Here is a 27,334-nt window from a genome sequence, read left to right as displayed (position 1 = left end):
ATAAAGACACGTTATGAATTTTTTATCTATTTGTTGAATAAATTAAGCAATCGTTGAAATTCTAAAATGCGTAAATTTATACGAGGACAGTAACTCAAAGGCGACTAATTAATCATTCAGAATGACACGATTTTATGCGACGTACGTCTTAGAGAAATTATCAATAAACGAGTTAAGTAAAAATTTAAATAGAATGTATTAATGGAGATGAGTTGGTCAAAGTAATTAAATCCTCAGCCAGCCAATCTGAGAAGTCGGGATCGCATCCAGCTCCTAGGAATTTTCACTCGCGATCTTTCCGAGACCGTCAGCTACTATCCTTTATACTTAGTGGAACATTCTATGTCGAATATGATTTAAAAAGCCCGTTTAGTGTCCATGGTAGTGACAAATTATGAAAAAATTAGTCTAAATGTAATAAAAACAGCACAGTTTTTCAATACATTAATATTACTTTCTTATTCTGTGAATTTTAAAACTGTCAGAATATCTTCTAATGTATTATTTTTATTAAATAATTCTGTAAATACAGTCAAAATTAATTATATTATTTGTATTAAATAATTGTTATCATTATTTCTAAACAATATTTATAGGCAATATCGATTAGAAAAATATTCTATCCAATTGATCGAATGTTTTCGTTTTATAGCATATAATTTTAATGAAAAAAATATATATCCTAGTGTTCATGTAGTAAAAATTATTTTGATGTCTTTAAGTATTCAAATTACCTTTAAAATAATCTTAAATACCCCATAAATGATTAAAATAAAATTTCAATTTTAAATTTACATCAAAAGATAATTTTGAAGAATTTGGAAGAAGAAAATAAGAACCAATGTTTCTTCTCGTTATCAGAGTAAAACACATCTCAGTTTAATAAGGAAAAGTTTTCGAATATAATGTAAACGATATTCTAAATTAGTTATAAAAATATGAACTTTCTCGAATCATATCAGATGCTTTTTCACCGATCATAATTGCCGCAGCATTTGTATTTCCTGAAATGATAGTTGGTATAATTGATGCATCAACAACTCTTAATCTCGATACTCCTTTTACCCTGTAAAACAATTTTTAAAAATAGAATTAGGAACAAGAAGCTACTTCTTGTCTTTAATATTGTCTTTTAGTATTAATGAGTATTTGATCCTTGTATCAAATTCCAGATTTATTACATGTATTGCGTGGAACGAAGTAATAACAAGGTAGATTTCGTAATTCTTTTTATTTTTTCCCAAATACATTTTCGAATCAGGTTCTTTTTAATTGTCTACATGGACATTATTATTACTAGGAATTTACACTGGTGTTTAGATATTGACACAAGAATGAGAATTAGTACAGAAAAAACAATTTTTTTTATTACATCACCTGTAGTAATTTTCACTTGTAAATAAGTAAATTAAATAAAGACTGAAATGATTAAAAACGTACAATATCTTGTAATAACTTTTAAATCTCACTTTAAGGTTTCGTTCGCAACAAGTTAACAACAGTAAAATAAGCCGAGTCTATGAACCATTTATACACTTCGTTTTTTTGTAAACGTCATCAAGTATGGTGCTCCAGGATTGGTGGATTATTCGTCCTAAATTATTACTGTATTTATTTTATTTTTTTCTCTCTTTATGTTTATAAGTTCGTATAATTGCCTTTTGTAATTATTAGACTCTTTCTTGTTAATTTTTATTCTATCTTCCACCAATCCTGGAACACAATACTTGATGACGTTTACAAAAAAGCGAAGTGTATAAATTCTGAACGCTCATAACGAGTAAAATAGTCATAACAGTAGAGCCTCGATTATCCGACCTAATTGGGGACTGGGGTTGGTCGGATAATTAAAAACGCGGATAACCGAAAAGTATGAAAAAATCTATTATTGGTGTAGTATATTATTATATCCCATGTAATTAGTATATTAGTATATCGCTATTAACCTACTTTGCGTTGAATTTTCATCGATATTAAGCCTAACAAAAATTTTTTAAAATAATAATCATCGCTATTGTATCGTTAAAAATTAGAAAGTTAAGCCTCGTTTAAATACTGGCTCCCTTTCATGGTGGTTCCGTTTTTGCCGGTTAAACCCGTTAAAATTATTTTTAAGTTGGCCAGGCCTTGGCCAATTTTTTTGGGGCCCCTTCATTGGGGGACATTTGAAATTTGCCTACTAGGACGGTCGGTTGATAGGGGGTCAGATAATCGAGGCTCTACTGTGAGTCCGACCACACTGGATATGACACATGACTTCTATGTCTCCATCCTGTTTATTAAGTTATTTAGTTTAAACTTTTGTCAAAGGAGGAATAGATTAAATGGTGTCACGTCGAAATAAGACTAAGCGAATGTTAAATTGAAATATTGCAATATGAATCAGAAGTAAGATACATTTTAAATTATCAAAATATTGTAAATAATAATAACTAAAATCACCCATGTAAGTTAATAGTAAGTTAAGTCATAAAAAAAAGTAGTGAAAGACTAAATCTTTTGAGGAAGTAAAACTACAACATTGTAAATATAAATTTTGATTTTATATAGCATTATAGTTAAAGTTTCTTTTTTATAATTAATGTAATATATTTTATGTAACTTCTTATATTATTAAAACTCTTTTTGAATAAGTTTAGCTTGTAAATACTGTACGGAAGAAAACCTTTTGTGTCCACTCATAAAGGAAAAAGTTATTCGAAATGTGATTGGGAAAAATAAAAAGGATTACGGAATCTACCTAGTGATTACTTCGTTCCATGTAATATTTTTAATAAATCCCGACTCTGATACAAGGCCTAAGTATGCATAAATATTAAAAAAAAAAAAAACATTTCAATAGTGTTTGTAATGATAAATTCCAAAATTTTAAATTAGTGATTTAACCATAATATCAAACCTAAGCATGGGATCCACTACTGTAGTTGGATCTTCAATTGCTCCCATTTTACATGTTCCTACCGGATGATATCCCGTCGTACTTAAAGTTCTTACTATGCAGTGCAAATCTTCATCACTAAATTGTACGTATTTTTCGCATCCAGGAATTCTTCTTGGAAATATTCGAGCTCCGTATTTTTTTAACGCTATTGAGTTGCCTAATCTGAGAATTTCTTTCAGGGCTAAATCATACAAATGATATGTAATTTATTTCATAATATTATTTACATTTAAAATTATTTTTATTATAAAGGCATTTCTTACCTTCAACTTGAACTAGAACATCTTCAAAACGAGAAAAATAATTAGGTTGGATGATGGGATGGTCATGAGGATTCGCACTCCTTAATTTTATATACCCTCGGCTTTTTGGACGGAGCAAAATAGGTAATATACCAAACGCGTCTCGGTATGAAAATGGTTTATAACAACGTTCCCATGTCTGCACAAATATTAGTGCAAAATTTTCTCACGGCATTTTATATATTTAATATTTGGAACTTAAATGAACTGACCTCTTTCTTGAATCCGAGAACATGACGAAAAAATTGCCCTCTATCAGCTGCTGCACCGTAAGAGTAAAAATTTATCTCGATATCGGGATAATCATCTGATTTATTTGCATACTTCGTATCTATATATCCTATGATGTCTAAACCTCCAGGTACAGTTAAAACTCCTTTATAACGATCATAAATTTTCAATATAGTTCTCGAACAAAGTAATTATTTTTAGCAAATTTTAAATAATATCTCACCTTCTCCATGTTTAACATATCGAGCAAGATTTGTTGGTTTAACAAAACGATAAATAAGGTAAGTATAAGGAACATCAACTAAGAAGTCCATTCCAAATGTAACTACGTGATCCTGCAGATTATATCCGACTGGTAAATCAGAAACAACGGGAATCTTCATTCAAAATATCAATTAATAATTATCGTTTTTATAATATTATTTAAAATTATCAATAATTATTGTTATTTTAATAAAAGAGTATATATTTACCCCGAATCTGTGTAAATCTTCTCTAGGACCAATTCCTGACAACATTAGAAGTTGTGGAGAATTAACGACACCCGCAGACACAATGATTTCCTTTCTGGCATACACGATGAAAGATTTGCCGAAACGCTCGAAACGAACGGCTCTAGCAACTTTATATTGGTCAAACACAATCTAAAAGTTAAACTTAATGGTTTTACTTATTGCAATATAAGCTTAAAGAATATTATAAATTAAATATGCAGTAATATAATATCTTATGTTATATATATTATTAGTAAATATTATGTAATAAATTTAAAATCCATTATGGAAATATTCGAGCTCCGTATTTTTTTAACGCTATTGAGTTGCCTAATCTGAGAATTTCTTTCAGGGCTAAATCATACAAATGATATGTAATTTATTTCATAATATTATTTACATTTAAAATTATTTTTATTATAAAGGCATTTCTTACCTTCAACTTGAACTAGAACATCTTCAAAACGAGAAAAATAATTAGGTTGGATGATGGGATGGTCATGAGGATTCGCACTCCTTAATTTTATGTACCCTCGGCTTTTTGGACGGAGCAAAATAGGTAATATACCAAACGCGTCTCGGTATGAAAATGGTTTATAACAACGTTCCCATGTCTGCACAAATATTAGTGCAAAATTTTCTCACGGCATTTTATATATTTAATATTTGGAACTTAAATGAACTGACCTCTTTCTTGAATCCGAGAACATGACGAAAAAATTGCCCTCTATCAGCTGCTGCACCGTAAGAGTAAAAATTTATCTCGATATCGGGATAATCATCTGATTTATTTGCATACTTCGTATCTATATATCCTATGATGTCTAAACCTCCAGGTACAGTTAAAACTCCTTTATAACGATCATAAATTTTCAATATAGTTCTCGAACAAAGTAATTATTTTTAGCAAATTTTAAATAATATCTCACCTTCTCCATGTTTAACATATCGAGCAAGATTTGTTGGTTTAACAAAACGATAAATAAGGTAAGTATAAGGAACATCAACTAAGAAGTCCATTCCAAATGTAACTACGTGATCCTGCAGATTATATCCGACTGGTAAATCAGAAACAACGGGAATCTTCATTCAAAATATCAATTAATAATTATCGTTTTTATAATATTATTTAAAATTATCAATAATTATTGTTATTTTAATAAAAGAGTATATATTTACCCCGAATCTGTGTAAATCTTCTCTAGGACCAATTCCTGACAACATTAGAAGTTGTGGAGAATTAACGACACCCGCAGACACAATGATTTCCTTTCTGGCATACACGATGAAAGATTTGCCGAAACGCTCGAAACGAACGGCTCTAGCAACTTTATATTGGTCAAACACAATCTAAAAGTTAAACTTAATGGTTTTACTTATTGCAATATAAGCTTAAAGAATATTATAAATTAAATATGCAGTAATATAATATCTTATGTTATATATATTATTAGTAAATATTATGTAATAAATTTAAAATCCATTATATAATATTTATATAAATTTGTTTTTTGAAACCGTGTCCTGTTTTATATTTGTGGCGTAGTAAACACTAGTATTGTGTTTTATTCCAAAGACACATGGCAAATTTTCCATCAAATTCCTTTATTAGTCGAGTCAATACGGCACATTGTTTTGTACTCGTTTCGGGCTTTGCCCCTCTTCAGTCAACTAAAATACAATACAGTATATATATTTTAACTTATTACAGTGGAGAATTTACATAAAACAATGAGTACATAAACGATATATAGACGTACCTTTTGGTTACACTTTGTATAATTTAAAAACATGTAAAATCTGCTTTAATCTTTTGTAAATAAACTAGTATATATTACAAATTAAAAGGTTAAAATNAGATAGCTTGGTTCTTTTATTATTGTTTTGTTTCTTTCTTTAGTTATATATGGTTTAATTTCATTACTTAGTTTACTTTTCATTATAGTTGATTCTGTTTCAGGTAGATCATTACACATTTTGTCTAGATTTGGTATTATATTTAAGACGTCCCATTTATTGGGGCCGTTGAAATCTAATCCTCTATATAGTATTTCCTTGATGTTTATTGGTAGGTTTATTTCTGTTTTGTTTAGTATAAGAGCTTCTTTCCAAGTTGTAAGTTCTATTTTAGTTGGGTATTGAAATTTTTTAATTAATTTTTTATATTTGTTCTCTTCATATTGCTGATTGTGTTGTATTTCTTCTTTATTTTGTAACAATCCTATCTTAGTGTTTGTCTTATATTTTTTCAGGGCTCGTTTTAATCTTCTAATTTTTACATATTTGTATTATATCGCTGCTCTGAGAATTTTAAAGTTGATATAATTTCTTTCTCTCGTAGGTGTAGCTTCTGCGATTGATTTTATTAAAGATAGTGTTTTAAGGAGTGTTCGTTCATTGAGGTGCGTTGGAAAATTTGCCATGTGTCTTTGGAATAAAACACAATACTAGTGTTTACTACGCCACATATTTATATAAATGTTTATAATATAAATTTTCTAAATTTTTGTTATTTGTTTAGAATTTTGAATAGTAGTGCCTATTAAACTAGGCAGTACTATTCAAAATGCAAAACAAATTCATCGAAAAAATAAATTTAAAGTAAATAAATATAAAGAAAGAATAAAGAGAACTAATTCCCTTTTAAAAACCAACAACCTTTCAATAATCAAAGCAGATAAAACTAAATAACTAACAATAATTGATAGTGATAATTTAAAGAATAAAACTGTAGAACAAATTGATAATGAACAATATGTCAAACTAAATATAAATCCATATGAAAAAATAAAAAAAGATTTAACTAAAATAATAAAAGACACACATCTTGAAAAATAAAATAAAAGAAACTGATAAAATTATATATTTAATTTAATAATAATAGAACTCCAAAATTACAAATAAGATTAAAAACACATAAAGAAGAAGAGAAATACAGACCAATCGTTGACTTTAGATACTCTATACTTTACAATCTAGAAAATTATATTAAAAGGCAATTAAAAAACATTAAAGGTTCTAACAATAGCATAAAAAATGCTGATGAAGTCATAAATAATATTCAAAAAATAAAAAAAAAGATCAGATACCTTAATTAGTTTAGATGTAAAAAATATGTATCCGAATATAAAGTGAAAATCAATAGAAAACAACCTAAAACAACTACAAATTGATAAAACAATAATTGAACTTATAAAATTATTATTGAACTTATATTTTGAAGTTTATAATAATTTTTACAGACAAATAAATGGTGTCAGTATGGGGTCAAAAATGGGGCCAAAACTGGCTGAATTAGTTATAAAAAATATCGAAAAAAAAATACAAAATATCCCTGGTATTAAAATGGTAATGAGATATGTAGATGACTACTTATTAATTTATAATCATAAAATAACGAATGATACAATAATATGAAATACTATAAATAATATAAATGAAGATATAAAAGTTGATATTGAATTAGAAAAATATAACCAAATAAATNTTTATTTTCTAACAATCCTATCTTAGTGTTTGTCTTATATTTTTTCAGGGCTCGTTTTAATCTTCTAATTTTTACATATTTGTATTATATCGCTGCTCTGAGAATTTTAAAGTTGATATAATTTCTTTCTCTCGTAGGTGTAGCTTCTGCGATTGATTTTATTAAAGATAGTGTTTTAAGGAGTGTTCGTTCATTGAGGTGCGTTGGAAAATTTGCCATGTGTCTTTGGAATAAAACACAATACTAGTGTTTACTACGCCACATATTTATATAAATGTTTATAATATAAATTTTCTAAATTTTTGTTATTTGTTTAGAATTTTGAATAGTAGTGCCTATTAAACTAGGCAGTACTATTCAAAATGCAAAACAAATTCATCGAAAAAATAAATTTAAAGTAAATAAATATAAAGAAAGAATAAAGAGAACTAATTCCCTTTTAAAAACCAACAACCTTTCAATAATCAAAGCAGATAAAACTAAATAACTAACAATAATTGATAGTGATAATTTAAAGAATAAAACTGTAGAACAAATTGATAATGAACAATATGTCAAACTAAATATAAATCCATATGAAAAAATAAAAAAAGATTTAACTAAAATAATAAAAGACACACATCTTGAAAAATAAAATAAAAGAAACTGATAAAATTATATATTTAATTTAATAATAATAGAACTCCAAAATTACAAATAAGATTAAAAACACATAAAGAAGAAGAGAAATACAGACCAATCGTTGACTTTAGATACTCTATACTTTACAATCTAGAAAATTATATTAAAAGGCAATTAAAAAACATTAAAGGTTCTAACAATAGCATAAAAAATGCTGATGAAGTCATAAATAATATTCAAAAAATAAAAAAAAAAGATCAGATACCTTAATTAGTTTAGATGTAAAAAATATGTATCCGAATATAAAGTGAAAATCAATAGAAAACAACCTAAAACAACTACAAATTGATAAAACAATAATTGAACTTATAAAATTATTATTGAACTTATATTTTGAAGTTTATAATAATTTTTACAGACAAATAAATGGTGTCAGTATGGGGTCAAAAATGGGGCCAAAACTGGCTGAATTAGTTATAAAAAATATCGAAAAAAAAATACAAAATATCCCTGGTATTAAAATGGTAATGAGATATGTAGATGACTACTTATTAATTTATAATCATAAAATAACGAATGATACAATAATATTAAATACTATAAATAATATAAATGAAGATATAAAAGTTGATATTGAATTAGAAAAATATAACCAAATAAATTTTTAGATATAACAATAATTAATGAAATAGACAAATTTTCTTTTAAAACGTTTAAAAAACATGTAACGTCAATAAAACCATTAATTATCAATCCTGCATTCCTGAAACTATAAAAAAGAACACCTACATAATGGATCTAAAAAATATATACACAAGAACTACTAAGAATATGAATCGTAAAATTGAATTAAAAGAATTAGAAAATAAGTTTATTTTGAATAATTACCCCAGTTACAAGTTAAAAATGTGGCACAACCAGTATTATAAAAACAGATTTAATACCAAATATAAAAAAATAAGAATTATAAAGCGTTTCCTTATATCAATAATGTTTACAATAGTTGTAGTCGGTTTTTAAAAAAAGAAAATATTGTTTTGGCCCCATCTTTGACCAAAAAAATTTCACGTAATATTTACAATAATAATAATAAATATAAAACGAATGTTGATAATTTAAAAAAATCAGGAGTGGTATATAAAATTAATTCTAATTGCCAAAAACAAAAAAATTATATAGGTAAAACTAGTAGAACGTTAGAATTAAGAATTAAAGAACACGAAGCAGCAATAAGATTAAAATATAATAATTCTCCGTGGTTCAACAATATAAGAAATAATATAAAAAGAATTCATTCAGAAAAAAAATACGTATAAACTTAAATTTAAAGATAAAAATTTAATCAATATATCAAATGGTATGCAAATATATCAACAATGGTACAATATGATAAAGGACGCTAAAATAAAAAAAAGTGATTGTAATGTATTTGTTATACAAAGTATCGTATTAGAAAATGATTGGTAATATATTGTGAAATAATGAAATAATGTATGTATTCTCTTAAAAATGATTTTAATATCACTATAATGCATGTAATTAACCAGTAAAAAAACGATTATAATTACAGTTACTGAAATGTTATGTTATAGAAAATATAAATTCTTTAAAAGTTGTACTTATATAAGATTTTATCAGCACATGTTAAAAGTAGGCATGTATTGTATTACATTGTTGTTTTATTAGAATATGTTATGAGAAAAAATTATAAAAAATATTAATATATTAGGTTTTCCGTATGAATGTTTGGAAAGTGTATTTTATATGTTTTTAATGGCTGTATTAAAAACTCTTCCCAATGTTGTCCGTTATACACCGTGGTTTTAGAAGATAGAACCATATGTGTGTATAAATATAACAATTTTTAATTATGATAGTTTTATATCAGTAAATACGCGAGACCTACACTCGAGAAATTTTGTCAAATCACTAACTATTGTTTTTTTAATAATCTGTAGTATTGCACTGAAGAGAAGCTTAGCATTTATATAATACTGAAATGCATATGTGAAAACAATAAAAGAAGTGTCTAACCTGAAAGCTGTAGGAATAGTCTACCGAACTTAATTTGTCGGATTAAAGAGACATACATTCATAACGAAATGACAGCTACCATAAGTGATATTTCTACGTTTTTTTTTCTAAAATAAAAGGCATATTTAATATTTTTACTTTTAGTATAGCTGATTTCAAACAATGAAAATTAATTGAAATAATGCTTTGTATCATGATGTATTGAATTAGGCAACATTATATTTTTATAATGTCCATTGTAAAAACACAAAATGTTGCGAGCTTTTAACGAAAAAATTAATACAGTTTAGTATTACGTTTTTGCAATTGCAACTGCATGTTTTTGTCTGTATTAAATAAATGTTAATGAGAAATATTGCTACACATATCATTCAAATTTCATCTACGTGTCGGAAACCTTTCCTAATACAAAAAAAATATAGGCCTATTTCAATATTTTCTAAAAAAGATACTCTGAATTTAAAATATTTTTTTATTAGCTTTATATTTTCGGAATTATATAGAGTAATATTAACTCCATCATCTTTGTTAGGCTAACTGTGAAGAGAAATGTTTATTGTAGACTATTGTCTAATTAATATAAAGCAAATCACATTATATTGTGAAATTTACACATTTAAATTCGGTGCCTCTTAAAAGCATTGGCCTTACACTAATCGTCACAATAGCATTTCAGTTTTGAATAAACAAAAGCCATTTTAAAATTTATGGCTGTTTATGAATTATGTTTTCTGAATCACTGAACACTGTTACTAGAAAATAATATGAGAAATACAAATTATTACTGATTTTTGATAACAAAAATGTAAAATAAATTCTAAACATAGAAACATTTGTCAATTGCAGTAAAAGTATGAGTTTTCGATAAAGTCTATTCATTCTTTCAGGCTAATCTCATCTGAATTTGGATTAAACGTATTTATCTTATATGTCACTTTGGTCCGATTTCATTTAGAAATGTTTAAAAAGTGCTCGAATGTATTTATTGCCGCTTATTTTCATAAGAATCGATATGAATAAATAAAAACATCGATTAGTGTCTTTAACTCAGTTTCTACGATTTACAGAGATGTAACAAATTGAGCAAAAAATGTGAGTATTAATAACTTTTATAACATTTACTTTCTAATATCTAAAAGTAATAAAGCTTGTAACATTATCATTCATATCAGTGAAATTTATTTTAGTAATAATTATGGATCGAATTTGAAAGCAAGCAACTACATTGTTTGTTAGAATTCTTATTAGCTTTTTCTATCTGAAATTATTAACTTTTAGATATGTCATTTTAAAATCTAATATACCCTCAATGATTCTGGTGAGACTCCAGTCGAAGTGAAAGATTTCTTACGCTTGTTTATTACTAAAACGTGTAAAAATAAACAAAACGGTTATTTTCTTACCTTGGTAACAAATGAAAAAAGGAGAATAGTTAAATTGGGGCGATCTTTCACTGGCTGTAGAAATGCTTTGTTAGTGCTACATCTCCTTCCATTCCTTTTAAATGCTTGTGGAAAAGCAAAACCTTGAAAAAATGTAAATAATTTGTAAAACAGGTCAACCGTTGAATAGAAATTATAAATTGGTTTTAGTAAAAAAACAATTTAAAACAGTTTACCTGTTTGAATAGGCCCGTTAAAGTCTCTCATCGTATGTCCATTTAATAATGCGGATTCCATATATGCTTTTACTAAAGGAGTTATATAATTCGGAGAAGAAATTGTTTGGTAGCCTCCTGAAGCGTGGTATCCTTAAGAAATGTTAGATAAATAATTATAATTGTGATTTTTATCTGTCAAAAACGCATTTTGCCAAATCAGAATTCACAGCAGTGAATTTGATAATGACAAACGGCAAAAAATGAAGCCGAACCGATGATAAAACCAACCGATGCTAAAGAGAAATATGAAGCATTTATTGTAATGAATTACACAGTTGATATTTCAATTAATTATTCATTTCCTTCCTTTTCTAATAGTGACCTTGACAATGAAAAGTAACATCAATAAATTTTTTACAATCAAAAATCAAAAACCGCAGTTACATCGACTTGAAAGCATTGATAATGTATGGAATGAGTACAAGGAGACAGAAAATTAATTTTTTTTATTAAATTACTGATATGTTTTAAATAAAACAATAATAATAATGGTAACTAGTTATCAATAAATAATAGTTAAAACAATATACATTAGTACCTCATACTTTAAATTTAATTCATTCAAGGAAGCCGTTCGAACTCCAGATCGTTCGAAGTCAAAATCAAATGTTCCCATTAGAAATAACTGAATTTTATTAATCCATTTCCAGATCTTAAGAATTCCCATTTCAATAAACTTAAAACAGCAATACACATATAATTTAAGATAAAAATAACAGAAATAAATGACTTCATAATAAATTAAAATACAAAAACCATAAAATTCGTAAATACTGTATAATAGAATGAAAATTGCTTACTAGTCCCACACCGTCGACATCGGAATCATAAATATGGGCGCCAGATCCGCACACGTGTACCTCTTTCGTGCTTCTCAATAAGACCTTTTCTTTTCTTAATCGTCGATATTACGTAATATACAACCTTTCTCTTAGCCTTCGTCGCTTCCACACACTTCTTGGGAAAACCCATCAGTTGCCAAGCGGTTCCGCACCCCGAACACTGGGAGTTTGGTCGGTGAGTACGGGCCTCGCCCGGACGGGCTGGCCACCGTCGAGTTTTCCGGGTTTTCTCCACGTCTGTAACGCTTGAATAGGGGCCAATTACTCTTAATAGACCTCCCGCGAAGGCATTCCCCCTAGGCATATCGCCCAAGTGTTGCATTGCCGTACTTAACTAAACAAACAAACACACTTCTTCGATGTTATGGTTAATATTGGGTGGAACAGAAATTTTTTGCATATTTTTAACAGATGTCGTTGCTTAATACTCAATAGATGTTAAACTAAAAACAGTATTGCTAGTGTGAGATTGTACTCTTACTTTAAAAGCTCATTTTAAACTTTTTATTTCTCATTTTGTTTGAATAAAGCCAAGTTGAAATGTTTTCAGATAAAAAGCATATTAAGCATCTTATGCTTTACGAGTCTCGGAAAAGATACACACAATACAAATAGTAAAAAGAAAATTTGTAATGTGTGTGGGGAAGNACATATAATTTAAGATATAAATAACAGAAATAAATGACTTTATAATAAATTAAAATACGAAAACCATAAATAAAATTCGTAAATACTGTATAATAAAATGAAAATTGCTTACTGGTCCCATACCGTCGACATCGGAATCATAAATATGGGAGCCAGATGCGCGACACGTGTACCACTTTTGTGCTTCTCAATAGATCCTTTCTTTTCTTAATCGTCGCTATTACGTACAGTACAACATTTCTCTTAGCCTTCGTCGCTTCCACACACTTCTCGGGAAGACCTACCAGTTGCCAAGCGGTTCCGCACTCCGAACACTGGGAGTTTGGTCGGTGAAGTTCCCACCTCGCCCGGACGGGCTGGCCACCGTCGAGTTTTCCGGGTTTTCTCCACGTCTGTAACGCCTGAATAGGGGCCAGTTACTCTTAAAAGACCTCCCGCGAAGGCATTCCCCCTAGACATATCGCCCAAGTGTCGCGTTGCCGTAACTTAACTAAACAAACAAACACACTTCTTCGATGTTATGGTTAATATTGGGTGAAAGAAAAATTTTTTGCATATTTTTTACAGATGTCATTGCTTAATACTCAATAGATGTGAAACTAAACACAGTATTGCTAGTGTGCGATTGTACTCTTACTTTAGAAGCTAATTTTAATCTTTTTATTTCTCATTTTGTTTGAATAAAGCCAAGTTGAAATGTTTTCAGGTAAAAAAGCATATTAAGCATCTTATGCTTTACGAGTCTCGGAAAAGATACACACAATACAAATAGTAAAAAGAAAATTTGTAATGTGTGTGGGGAAGATGCGTACATCGCAAATATTGTTTAAAAAATTTCATTCGATAAATTTTAAACTGAAGGATAAAATACGTACGGAAAGCCCAAAAACTGTCGACCGAGAAAAATTGCAAGAAGAAATTGTTTAAAACAGACAAATAATACGCAATATATATATAACCAAACACGCCAAAAATAAAACGAAAAGCACTGAAAATATATGATCGTAACAAGAGAGCGTAAGATGACGGACACATAATAGACAGCATTTACACTTCAAGCACTGTTCGATCTCCGAAAAAAATTTATGTCGAATTTAGCATTCGAAGTAAGAGGCGCACCACTGTATATCTAGAAAAGACGTGCGTTATTTTAATTAACTACTATTTAAAAACAGATGTGTTGTGCAACCGCCGATCACCTAGGACGCCGCAGCTTAACAACGAACTTCTGCATCGTCCTGTGATCCTTCTCGTCCGCTCGGGCTGCGACCGATCACCCGAACCTTCGCCGTAAACAGGAGCACCGAGATTTTGGAATTGTCCTATATCGATGCAAGCATAAATTCGAACAAATAAACGGGTTTTCTCTTGTAAAACACTTGTACTTCATTTGCCTCCTTCGCCACCGACCACATACGTGGTTTCCCTTAGGCTCATTCTGACGATAAACTTTAGATAAACTTTATTCCCCCTTAACGTCGGCAACCTTACAACACCGAACATTAAAAAATAACAAAAATTTCTAATTATAAAGCAAAATATAAATGAATTGCATTTTACATCTAATATTCGCGAAAATCCCTTAATTAATTTTTCTTTAATTTTCATCTTAAATAATGTATAATAAATCTACTTAATAATTTTTGACTGAATGAAATCTATCACCCAGTATTACAGTAAGTATATACAATAAACTCTCGCTTTGTGGTCACCCTTGAAATTCCCCTGTGAAACTGCAGAAGTTTTAAGGTAATTCATTTTGACCTTAAAACTAAATCATATTAGGGCTAAATGACCACGTCATTTAGCCCTAATATGACGTGGGAATAAGAGCATACAAAAGCAGAATAATCGCAAGTTTCAAATCAAATACCTTTGACATGAAATAAAAATATTTCCTGTTCTGATCACATAAACTTTTCGATAAATCTTGGCCACTTAGACTATTTATTTGAAAATATTTCGTTCAAAAATCTTCGATAATAATAATAAATATGATTTGATACAAACATGAGCATGAATGAGCAACGCTGACAGTTTTAATAAAAGTATCAGATATACACTGCATTTATCGTAAAGTATCAAACCCATTCCTATTCTAAAATTTATACCACAACATTTCAAAAGTTTCAGGTAAAACAAATTTTTGTTCTGGTTTTACTTTCTTCCAGATTTTTTTTTTTTTTTTTGTCAGAATAACATTTTAAGTAATAAAGTATGTTTTTGAAATTTTTCTTTCAACAGTTTATCTATACAAATATAATATTATAAAGAAATAATGTTTGTAAGTTTGTATGTAGCGGGTAATCTCCGAAACTACTCATCCGATTTCAAAAATTCTTTCACCAATATTTATAATGGAACTTCAGAATGGACGTAGGCTGTATATTATTCCGTTAAACATTAATATAAATTAAAATATATCATCTAGGTTAAGGCTTTTATGTCCAACAGATGGCGCTACGAGTACGACGCCCTAAGTTTGCTTTTCTGTGAGGCATTATGCTTTTCTGTGAAAATGAACTAAAGCAGATCATCTTCTATCTATCTATATAAATAGAAATGTAATGTTCGTTTGTTCCTACCAATTCCTTTGAAATTTTCACACAACACTGCATTCGAATACGCACGTGTTTTTATATAATATACATGTCGAAATTCCCCCCACTGAAGAGAGATGGTTAGGATTAAGGCTTAACGTAAAGAACTCTGCTTCTATTTATACTATTTTAGATGCGGTTTTTTGCGTTTTTGATTACGTTTTAATAGGATACGTCAACAGAATGTACACTAAAGAGAAATTTTTCGAAAAATTTCCTCCCCACGGGGGAAGTGTTATACATTTATAATAGATACATTTTGAGCCACAACAACGCGTGGCTGGGTCTGCTAGTATTTAATAAACAGCAATGTCAAAAGGTATACATGTAAATACAATACAAATACATATGTAAAGAAAATGTTATTTACTTTTAGTAAAATGTAGGCCTATATATAATTCATTTATCTCAATAAGTTTCTAAGAAAACGTGTTAGTAAACTGTTTAATAAAATTATTAAAATGGANTATGACGCCCTAAGTTTGCTTTTCTGTGAGGCATTATGCTTTTCTGTGAAAATGAACTAAAGCAGATCATCTTCTATCTATCTATATAAATAAAAATGTAATGTTCGTTTATTCCTACCGATTACTTTGAAATTTTCACACAACGCTGCATTCGAATACGCACGTGTTTTTATATAATATACATGTCGAAATTCAACCCCACTGAAGAGAGATGGTTAGGATTAAGGCTTAACGTAAAGAACTCTGCTTCTATTTATACTATTTTAGATGCAGTTTTTTGCGTTTTTGATTACGTTTTAATAGGATACGTCAACAGAATGTACACTAAAGAGAAATTTTTCGAAAAATTTCCCCCCCCCCACGGGGGAAGTGTTATACATTTATAATAGATACATTTTGAGCCACAACAACGCGTGGCTGGGTCTGCTAGTATTTAATAAACAGCAATGTCAAAAGGTATACATGTAAATACAATACAAATACATATGTAAAGAAAATGTTATTTACTTTTAGTAAAATGTAGGCCTATATATAATTCATTTATCTCAATAAGTTTCTAAGAAAACGTGTTAGTAAACTGTTTAATAAAATTATTAAAATGGAACATATATGACAATAAGTAAAAGTTTCTTTCTCTAACAGTGAGACTAGTGATGTTTATCACGTCTTTCGCAATTGCGGATAATTAAGAAAGACGTGAGAAAGATCACTAGTCTCAATATTAAAAGAAAAAATGTATTAAAATCACAAAATTTTAATTATTGATTTTCTAAATAATTGCGTAACAGGTGATGTAAACATAAAATATAGAAATATTAAAGTTAATAAAACACGTAATATTAATGATATTACTTTTAACTGTAAAAAGTAATAATTTTAACTTTAAAATTTAAACGTCTACACTTTTCTATTTTTATTTTTTATTTTTTTTCCTCATTGCTCTTTACCTGAAGGAAAGAGACTTCAACACAAGTGTAATTGTTTATAAAAAATTAGAAAATTAGCATATTTTTATCTCAACATTTATTTAATTGTTTAGCTAAAATTAAAATAGTTTTAAAAATTAAATATTTTTATTGCGTTGCATATTTAAAATACTATTTAATTAATTAATTAATAGATAAATAATAATATTTAACTATTTACCATTCATTAGAACATTAATATCCCTATTATCTTCAGATTTAAGGAAATAAGGGAATACTTCTTCCCAACTCCATCCATGCGCTCCTCCTCGAGCCCAATTATCGTAGTCTTGTCGATTCCCTCTACTGTATATCATAAAGTTGACTGAACTTGTGCCTCCTAACACTTTTCCTCTAGGCCATCTTGAAGACTTAATTAGTGATAGATATAACTAAATATATGAAATTCATTTTATTACTCATTACGAAGTAATTATAATAAACTTACACTGCCTTGGTAACCAAAACAAGCAAATTGCTGAGGTTCCGTTACATATTTCCATGCTATTGAAGTTAATAATAAACCAACACTCATAACAGGTATTTCAGAAAATTCGTTTTCATTGCTCCCCGCTTCTAATAACAATACTTTATTATGAGGATTTTCTGATAACCTGTTGGCAACGACCGACCCAGCAGATCCTCCTCCCACTATAAGTTAAGCAAATATTTTAATGTTAATGATTTTATTAATTGTCTGTAGTAACATTACAAGTTAGATTTAATAAATCAATAGATTAATTAAGGTATTAAGATATAATGTAAGATCTCTATAAGAATTATTTATTTTAAATATGGGTTTTCGTGTATTTTATTTTAGTTTTGTCTTAAAAGACTTAAATATTTTTACAGGAACGGGTTGCTAATCCGACGCCCAATCCTTTATTATACTGTATATCAGGTAAATATTCTTTAATATTCAAACTTGGGTTTCGAATGCCGATAATACATAAAATAATAGTTTTTATAGATATTTTTAAAGATGTATAATGTTTTTATAAATCTTTTTCAATATTTCTATAGAATATTAAATAGAATATTTGTAGTTTATCTGATAAGAGAGTAAGTTTTTATTATTGATGGGTGTGTCTTCTGTTTATATTTCCTAATGCGGTTTTTAATAACAAAGTATTATAAAAAAAAACTTCAAATTATTATTTATTATTATATTTTTTTTAAATAAAGAAAAAAATTTAATAAATAGTAAATTTTTACTAGTTTTATTCTTGTTTTCTAATAAAATATTAGAAAAATAATTCCATTTTGATTATATTTCTTCACTTTTGTATTAAAATTTTGTCATTAAATATAGAAGAAATTCTTAATCGTGCTCTCAATCTTTAGGTGTTAATGTAATCGAAAAGCATTCTATTTTTTTCTTTTTAATTCATCTTATTAATTTGTGCCAGGTCGACATTATATAAACATGATGTGCATAAATAATTACTGACGAAAAACTGTTAGATTGTTAATTATAATAGCAAAACTGAGAAATTTATACTTTACTTTTCCGTAATTATTGCAGTATAAATTACTATAACTTTCAATATATATTAAATGAAGTCATTATATTAATTAGTCGACTGTATAAGAATGCTTAAGTCATTGATTTATTAAAACTAAAAATTATTTGATAAAATAACTTTTTTTAATACTTTAAATTAAAATAAACCTTTAAAATTATTCAGAAAATGTTTAGTATTCGCCAATGATTTTATCATTCAATTAAAAAATTTATAATATTTTGAAAGATAACAATATAATATAGCCTGTGTGATAATATCAAAGATCAATGTTAGCCTTAAACAGATCAAAAACGTTAGACAAATTGCTTTAGTTGTTTACATGTTTTTATGAATTTACTAATACATAGAAAATTAATTTTTCCATATTGTAAAGTAGATGGATAATTCCAAACACTTTTCTCGAGTCGACAATATACAAATAATTATTCTGTATATGAATACTTTCTATATATAGACAGATCTCTGTGCAAATCTTAAATGCGTAAATCCATACTTTTGCGTAAATATCGCCGGAATACACAGGATGTATATATAGCGCTTATGCAAAGCAAGCAAAGTAAGATAATGCGGAAGTTTGCGCAAATAGACAAAGTAGACTGCTACATCTCCTCAGTTAACATTATTTGTATGTTTGTTATATTTGTGTTTTAAACAAAGACGTAGTCTATGTAAGAATACTCTAAAGTACACTGGACAAGGCTTCGAGTGGAAAATTTAATTTACATAGTGGGTTACGGAACGATCTCTTCTCTTAACTCAAGGATTCTCTTTCATCAAATAGCCATGCATAATATTCTTAGTGTAATAATATTAGAATTTTTAGATATCATGAATAATATCGTCTATTTTGAAGTAAAGTCTAAATTTTTAAAATAAAAATATATTAATTGTAACAATGAACAATTTATATAACTTGTTTAAAATATTTGTAAATAACAGTTATTTAGTAAACATTTTGTAATATTTAAAAGTAAATTACAGTATTACGAATTTCAAATTTTTAACATTTTAAACGTAGAAAAATTTATAAAAATTTCTTTTTGTTCCTAATTCTAAAGGTTAAATATTTAATAACGTAAAAATCGTTGCATAATATTAAATATTTTTATCACTTATTATAATAATTTTGAATTAAACTCATTTTAATAAAAGTATTAAAAATCAAAATATATAGAGATTAAAATTAGCTATTGTTTCTATTCAAATTTTTAAAAATCATATTAAAATTAAAATACAACTCACCAATAATGTAATCGTATTCCCATTCGGGGTATTTCGAAAGTTCTATTTTCTCATCCCTCTTTCTGAAAAACGCAATTAATAACATCACAAATGCAAGAGAGAGATTCATTATGTCACTGACGAATCAATAATCATTCCCGTCGCATCTAAAGTATATATTGACCGAATATCACGTGATAACCTTGACAGAGCTAATTAAGGTTTAAGATTAAAAAAATGTAACCTATAAAATTAATTCCTAAGATTTGTTGTTTAGAATAATAATATATTTTTATTTAAAGTGCCAACTTGTAGAATATTATTCCATTAATTGATTAATTTTTTCACAGGAGTTACAAACAGAAAAATTTCAATAAAACCCTCTTGAGATTTTACTACTCAATTGGACGAAAATAATTTATTTATTAAAGATAAATTTAACACAACATTATTAAAAGTTATTACTTTAATTAACTTAGAAATAAAAGTATATATCAAACAAAACTTTAATTGTTTTTGATAATGCTGTGCTTAATTAATACCCAACTAGATGCTTCTTAATTAACCTACATAAAAACACCTTAGTTCACTAAGGATTATATATGAGGATTAATTATTGTTTTCAACCTGTTTTACAGGCTGTTTTCGGGATTTTGATATTCATAAAATACAGATAACATATAGAACAGTTAAGAACACATTTAAAAGATACAAAATTCTTTGGTACATTGACCTATTTGTATGGGAAAAAGAATTACATTAATATATATACAATTTAAAATAACAAATTAATAGAACAGATAAAAACGGAAAAGAAAAATATCACATTCACAATATCAGTTTTTGATTGTATGGACATTATGCATTATTTCCTAATAATTTTTTTTCAACTGTCTATTTCCACGCTGTGGGTAATACTGTGGCATCTTTATAGTTAATACATCTGCCCAAAAGACTACGTCTATAAATTTCAACTTTTTCCAAATTCATCGCTAATGTTGATAAGTGTAATAGTTTTATAATGCGTTTTCATCCCATTCTAACACTGATCCTTCGCTTTGCGCCATTCTAGACAAAGCCGTACAATACTGCTCTTTCTCTCTGTTACACATGTATTGTTTAACCTTAAGGACATGTCCCGAGATATCTCGGGCAAGTTGCATAGCGTTACATAAAATGCGGTCCAATTTTTTTTTGAATTTTTGGAATGGTTTTTGTCTCCAAATTTTTTCAAAACTTTTTTCCGGGGCGAAANTAAAAATCATATTAAAATTAAAATACAACTCACCAATAATGTAATCGTATTCCCATTCGGGGTATTTCGAAAGTTCTATTTTCTCATCCCTCTTTCTGAAAAACGCAATTAATAACATCACAAATGCAAGAGAGAGATTCATTATGTCACTGACGAATCAATAATCATTCCCGTCGCATCTAAAGTATATATTGACCGAATATCACGTGATAACCTTGACAGAGCTAATTAAGGTTTAAGATTAAAAAAATGTAACCTATAAAATTAATTCCTAAGATTTGTTGTTTAGAATAATAATATATTTTTATTTAAAGTGCCAACTTGTAGAATATTATTCCATTAATTGATTAATTTTTTCACAGGAGTTACAAACAGAAAAATTTCAATAAAACCCTCTTGAGATTTTACTACTCAATTGGACGAAAATAATTTATTTATTAAAGATAAATTTAACACAACATTATTAAAAGTTATTACTTTAATTAACTTAGAAATAAAAGTATATATCAAACAAAACTTTAATTGTTTTTGATAATGCTGATATATTTTTTTTAAATAAAGAAAAAAATTTAATAAATAGTAAATTTTTACTAGTTTTATTCTTGTTTTCTAATAAAATATTAGAAAAATAATTCCATTTTGATTATATTTCTTCACTTTTGTATTAAAATTTTGTCATTAAATATAGAAGAAATTCTTAATCGTGCTCTCAATCTTTAGGTGTTAATGTAATCGAAAAGCATTCTATTTTTTTCTTTTTAATTCATCTTATTAATTTGTGCCAGGTCGACATTATATAAACATGATGTGCATAAATAATTACTGACGAAAAACTGTTAGATTGTTAATTATAATAGCAAAACTGAGAAATTTATACTTTACTTTTCCGTAATTATTGCAGTATAAATTACTATAACTTTCAATATATATTAAATGAAGTCATTATATTAATTAGTCGACTGTATAAGAATGCTTAAGTCATTGATTTATTAAAACTAAAAATTATTTGATAAAATAACTTTTTTTAATACTTTAAATTAAAATAAACCTTTAAAATTATTCAGAAAATGTTTAGTATTCGCCAATGATTTTATCATTCAATTAAAAAATTTATAATATTTTGAAAGATAACAATATAATATAGCCTGTGTGATAATATCAAAGATCAATGTTAGCCTTAAACAGATCAAAAACGTTAGACAAATTGCTTTAGTTGTTTACATGTTTTTATGAATTTACTAATACATAGAAAATTAATTTTTCCATATTGTAAAGTAGATGGATAATTCCAAACACTTTTCTCGAGTCGACAATATACAAATAATTATTCTGTATATGAATACTTTCTATATATAGACAGATCTCTGTGCAAATCTTAAATGCGTAAATCCATACTTTTGCGTAAATATCGCCGGAATACACAGGATGTATATATAGCGCTTATGCAAAGCAAGCAAAGTAAGATAATGCGGAAGTTTGCGCAAATAGACAAAGTAGACTGCTACATCTCCTCAGTTAACATTATTTGTATGTTTGTTATATTTGTGTTTTAAACAAAGACGTAGTCTATGTAAGAATACTCTAAAGTACACTGGACAAGGCTTCGAGTGGAAAATTTAATTTACATAGTGGGTTACGGAACGATCTCTTCTCTTAACTCAAGGATTCTCTTTCATCAAATAGCCATGCATAATATTCTTAGTGTAATAATATTAGAATTTTTAGATATCATGAATAATATCGTCTANGTTTAATGTCTGGGAACGGATTAATTCATATTTAGTTATTTCTAATGGAAAAAATTAATTCAGACTTCGGACAATTTAGGATTCGAACAGCCTGCTGGAATGAATTACATTCGAATGACGAGACCCACTGTATTAATGCATTAATAAAAATATTTTAAATATTTAATTTGATTTTTAGACCCAATGAATGTTGCAAAAAAATTGGAGGTTTGGAATAATTTCAAAAAGTTTGGAAAAGAAAAGACATGATACAGTCATTGTCATAAAATATTAAGCGGTAAAGGATTAACAAAACGTATTTTGTTATAAATACGTTTCTTTTTATAGGATCTGTCGTTTTTTACAGAAATATTCACGACAGTTAAAATTTTCTGTAAGATGATGAAAAAGTAATTTTTAGTAGAATAATCGTCATATGATTATTGTCTCTCTAAATAACACATTTAGAAAGACAATAATTATATTTTAGAAAAATCTCGAAAGTAGATAGGAAATAATAAATTTTTTAAAGTAAATACTTTCAACATATTCACGCAACATTAGGTTTAAGTGGAAACCGATAAACTATGACTCGTATAAACTAATGACTCGTTTTGCTAAAACGAGCTTTTACGGTTATTTTAAAGTAATTTGTTAGCTTTAGAGACATTTTCTATAAAATGTGATGGTACGGGTTCGCAAGAAAGTGCATAAATGAAAAGAAAGGCATATTTTCTGAAAATGTTGAAAGAAAACAAGACGAACAGCGACAATTCAAATAGAATCATTTCTACAAATGATTCTGACAAATAGAATAATGAAGGTACAGTATCTGTGTGTATAGTTTCTTTGTCTTGCTAAAACGCTCTGTGGAAATGAGAAATGAGATGTTTCTGACCACTCTTCATGGCCTATTTAGATCTCCTTTTGATTACGGTAGAGAAGCCAAAAACGCATCTGTTGTGCGTAGCCTTGCTTTGATCTGCCTAAAATTTTTATCTGACACCTTTCTCCTATTTCTGCATTGTTACCGTCTTTCTTACGATTATTCAAATACTTTTATAAGTCTTGCTTTTAATATTTTCAAAACTAAACATTCTTCCTTGATAACAGTACAAAATTGTATTTGTTTTAATAAAATATAACATAGTTTTTCACAATTTTTTAATACTCTGTAACTTATCACCATACTAGAAAAACTTGAATTTATTGGTTTGATTTCATCACAGAAAATGACGACATAAGAATATATTAGATTAATGATTATCTGCAGGCAATTCAACGTAATTATGCTCTTGTGATCCATAAATGGATTACAAAACATTTTGTTTGTATGCATTTGTAAATATCAATACTTGTAGATCTTTTTAACTATTTATTTATTATATTTTCAATTTATTTCCATAATTTCTATATGATTAGTTAATAAATAATATACAACAGACAACAAAACAACTTTAATATGCGCACCACTCTTTAGGAGTGCAGTATAACATTACTTGTACTTACAATACAATACAGCATAGAAAAAACTATAACATATAAAGCATACATTTCGAGAGATAATAAATATATTTTAAAGAAATCACAAAGGTGGATAGAAAATTTTTATGATAAAAATAAATAATATGAAGACGTAGTTGATATTTCTGATTAAGATCAAGAAAAAAGGTTAGCAGGTGACGATACTTTGTAAAAAGAAAACGTCCTCGTTTAAATAAACTTAATTAATATTAACGCGTAAATACAGTATTTTAAATGTGATTGTTAATTAATTATCGATTGCTTTAATAAATATATTTCTCTTGATAACGAAAAAGAATAGTGTACGTTTGTTAACATTATGAAACCTAACACTATGATTTGCATTATTCTCTTGTTTCGTATAGCACGGATTCACATAACGCAGCACTTTTCGGAACGTAACTACTGTGTTATACGAGGGATAACTGTATTTTATTAATTTTTTTCTACTTAGTTCCTTGTTTACACTGTAATTGTTTGAGACAAAAACGATCCTTATTCAGGAGGATTATAATGGCGGCGAAATCGATTTCGTTTCAGTGTAGTTCTATTTTATATTTTAANTCAGTTTTAATCATTTTTAAGTATTTTTTATGTTTAATTACATTAATATCAAAAATGTCTTCATACGCAACGGGTTATGACATTTATTAAGGTTTCTGTTTGTAACCCCTATGTATTCTTTCTCCAAACCCAATTATTCATTTTTGTATAGAATTCTGTATTTTGTATACTCTCCTTTTTTAACTTTAGCTTTATCATTCCTTAAAAGAATGTTAATGATTGCGTTTTCTGAAAGATGGATGAGACATCAAAACTTCTAAAATATCCTGAATGGGAGTACGATTACATTAGTGATAAACTGTATTTTAATTGTAAAATGTTTTTTTAAAATTTATTTTACAATTAACAGGGTTTTTCTATTTTTTTTATGTCTTAATCTATTATTAGGACATTTGATTGTGTTATTTTTACCATAAATTATATCTATTTGCTGCTTATGTTTTTCGAAATGGTCATTGTTTAATGTCTGGGAACGGATTAATTCATATTTAGTTATTTCTAATGGAAAAAATTAATTCAGACTTCGGACAATTTAGGATTCGAACAGCCTGCTGGAATGAATTACATTCGAATGACGAGACCCACTGTATTAATGCATTAATAAAAATATTTTAAATATTTAATTTGATTTTTAGACCCAATGAATGTTGCAAAAAAATTGGAGGTTTGGAATAATTTCAAAAAGTTTGGAAAAGAAAAGACATGATACAGTCATTGTCATAAAATATTAAGCGGTAAAGGATTAACAAAACGTATTTTGTTATAAATACGTTTCTTTTTATAGGATCTGTCGTTTTTTACAGAAATATTCACGACAGTTAAAATTTTCTGTAAGATGATGAAAAAGTAATTTTTAGTAGAATAATCGTCATATGATTATTGTCTCTCTAAATAACACATTTAGAAAGACAATAATTATATTTTAGAAAAATCTCGAAAGTAGATAGGAAATAATAAATTTTTTAAAGTAAATACTTTCAACATATTCACGCAACATTAGGTTTAAGTGGAAACCGATAAACTATGACTCGTATAAACTAATGACTCGTTTTGCTAAAACGAGCTTTTACGGTTATTTTAAAGTAATTTGTTAGCTTTAGAGACATTTTCTATAAAATGTGATGGTACGGGTTCGCAAGAAAGTGCATAAATGAAAAGAAAGGCATATTTTCTGAAAATGTTGAAAGAAAACAAGACGAACAGCGACAATTCAAATAGAATCATTTCTACAAATGATTCTGACAAATAGAATAATGAAGGTACAGTATCTGTGTGTATAGTTTCTTTGTCTTGCTAAAACGCTCTGTGGAAATGAGAAATGAGATGTTTCTGACCACTCTTCATGGCCTATTTAGATCTCCTTTTGATTACGGTAGAGAAGCCAAAAACGCATCTGTTGTGCGTAGCCTTGCTGTGATCTGCCTAAAATTTTTATCTGACACCTTTCTCCTATTTCTGCATTGTTACCGTCTTTCTTACGATTATTCAAATACTTTTATAAGTCTTGCTTTTAATATTTTCAAAACTAAACATTCTTCCTTGATAACAGTACAAAATTGTATTTGTTTTAATAAAATATAACATAGTTTTTCACAATTTTTTAATACTCTGTAACTTATCACCATATCAGAAAAACTTGAATTTATTGGTTTGATTTCATCACAGAAAATGACGACATAAGAATATATTAGATTAATGATTATCTGCAGGCAATTCAACGTAATTATGCTCTTGTGATCCATAAATGGATTACAAAACATTTCGTTTGTATGCATTTGTAAATACCAATACTTGTAGATCTTTTTAACTATTTATTTATTATATTTTCAATTTATTTCCATAATTTCTATATGATTAGTTAATAAATAATATACAACAGACAACAAAACAACTTTAATATGCGCACTACTCCATAGGAGTGCGGTATAACATTACTTGTACTTACAATACAATACAGCATAGAAAAAACTATAACATATAAAGCATACATTTCGAGAGATAATAAATATATTTTAAAGAAATCACAAAGGTGGATAGAAAATTTTTATGATAAAAATAAATAATATGAAGACGTTGTTGATATTTCTGATTAAGATCAAGAAAAAAGGTTAGCAGGTGACGATACTTTGTAAAAAGAAAACGTCCTCGTTTAAATAAACTTAATTAATATTAACGCGTAAATACAGTATTTTAAATGTGATTGTTAATTAATTATCGATTGCTTT

The 27,334-nt window shown here is 27.6% G+C and overlaps 1 protein-coding gene across 1 annotated transcript; it reads right to left on the bottom strand.

The window, feature by feature from the left end:
* Positions 1-835: 835 nt before the first annotated feature.
* On the bottom strand, positions 836-20,194 carry LOC111639870 (glucose dehydrogenase [FAD, quinone]-like). Its single transcript, XM_023385822.1, has 11 exons — positions 20,061-20,194; positions 17,741-17,943; positions 17,474-17,663; positions 11,729-11,860; positions 11,514-11,635; positions 5,148-5,318; positions 4,898-5,051; positions 4,656-4,819; positions 4,405-4,582; positions 2,900-3,122; positions 836-1,066 (listed from the first exon to the last, which is right to left on the bottom strand). The coding sequence occupies exons 1-11, from the start codon at positions 20,167-20,169 to the stop codon at positions 925-927; spliced, it is 1,788 nt and encodes a 595-aa protein (XP_023241590.1). The 5' UTR covers positions 20,170-20,194; the 3' UTR covers positions 836-924.
* Positions 20,195-27,334: the final 7,140 nt, after the last annotated feature.

This window comes from Centruroides sculpturatus, unplaced genomic scaffold (genome assembly GCF_000671375.1).
Source record: "Centruroides sculpturatus isolate CEXI.00-Female unplaced genomic scaffold, Cexi_2.0 scaffold863, whole genome shotgun sequence".
NCBI classification, from domain to species: Eukaryota; Metazoa; Arthropoda; class Arachnida; order Scorpiones; family Buthidae; genus Centruroides; species Centruroides sculpturatus.
Note: the sequence above shows the minus strand (reverse complement) of the source record. Positions and strands in the feature narration are given on the sequence as shown.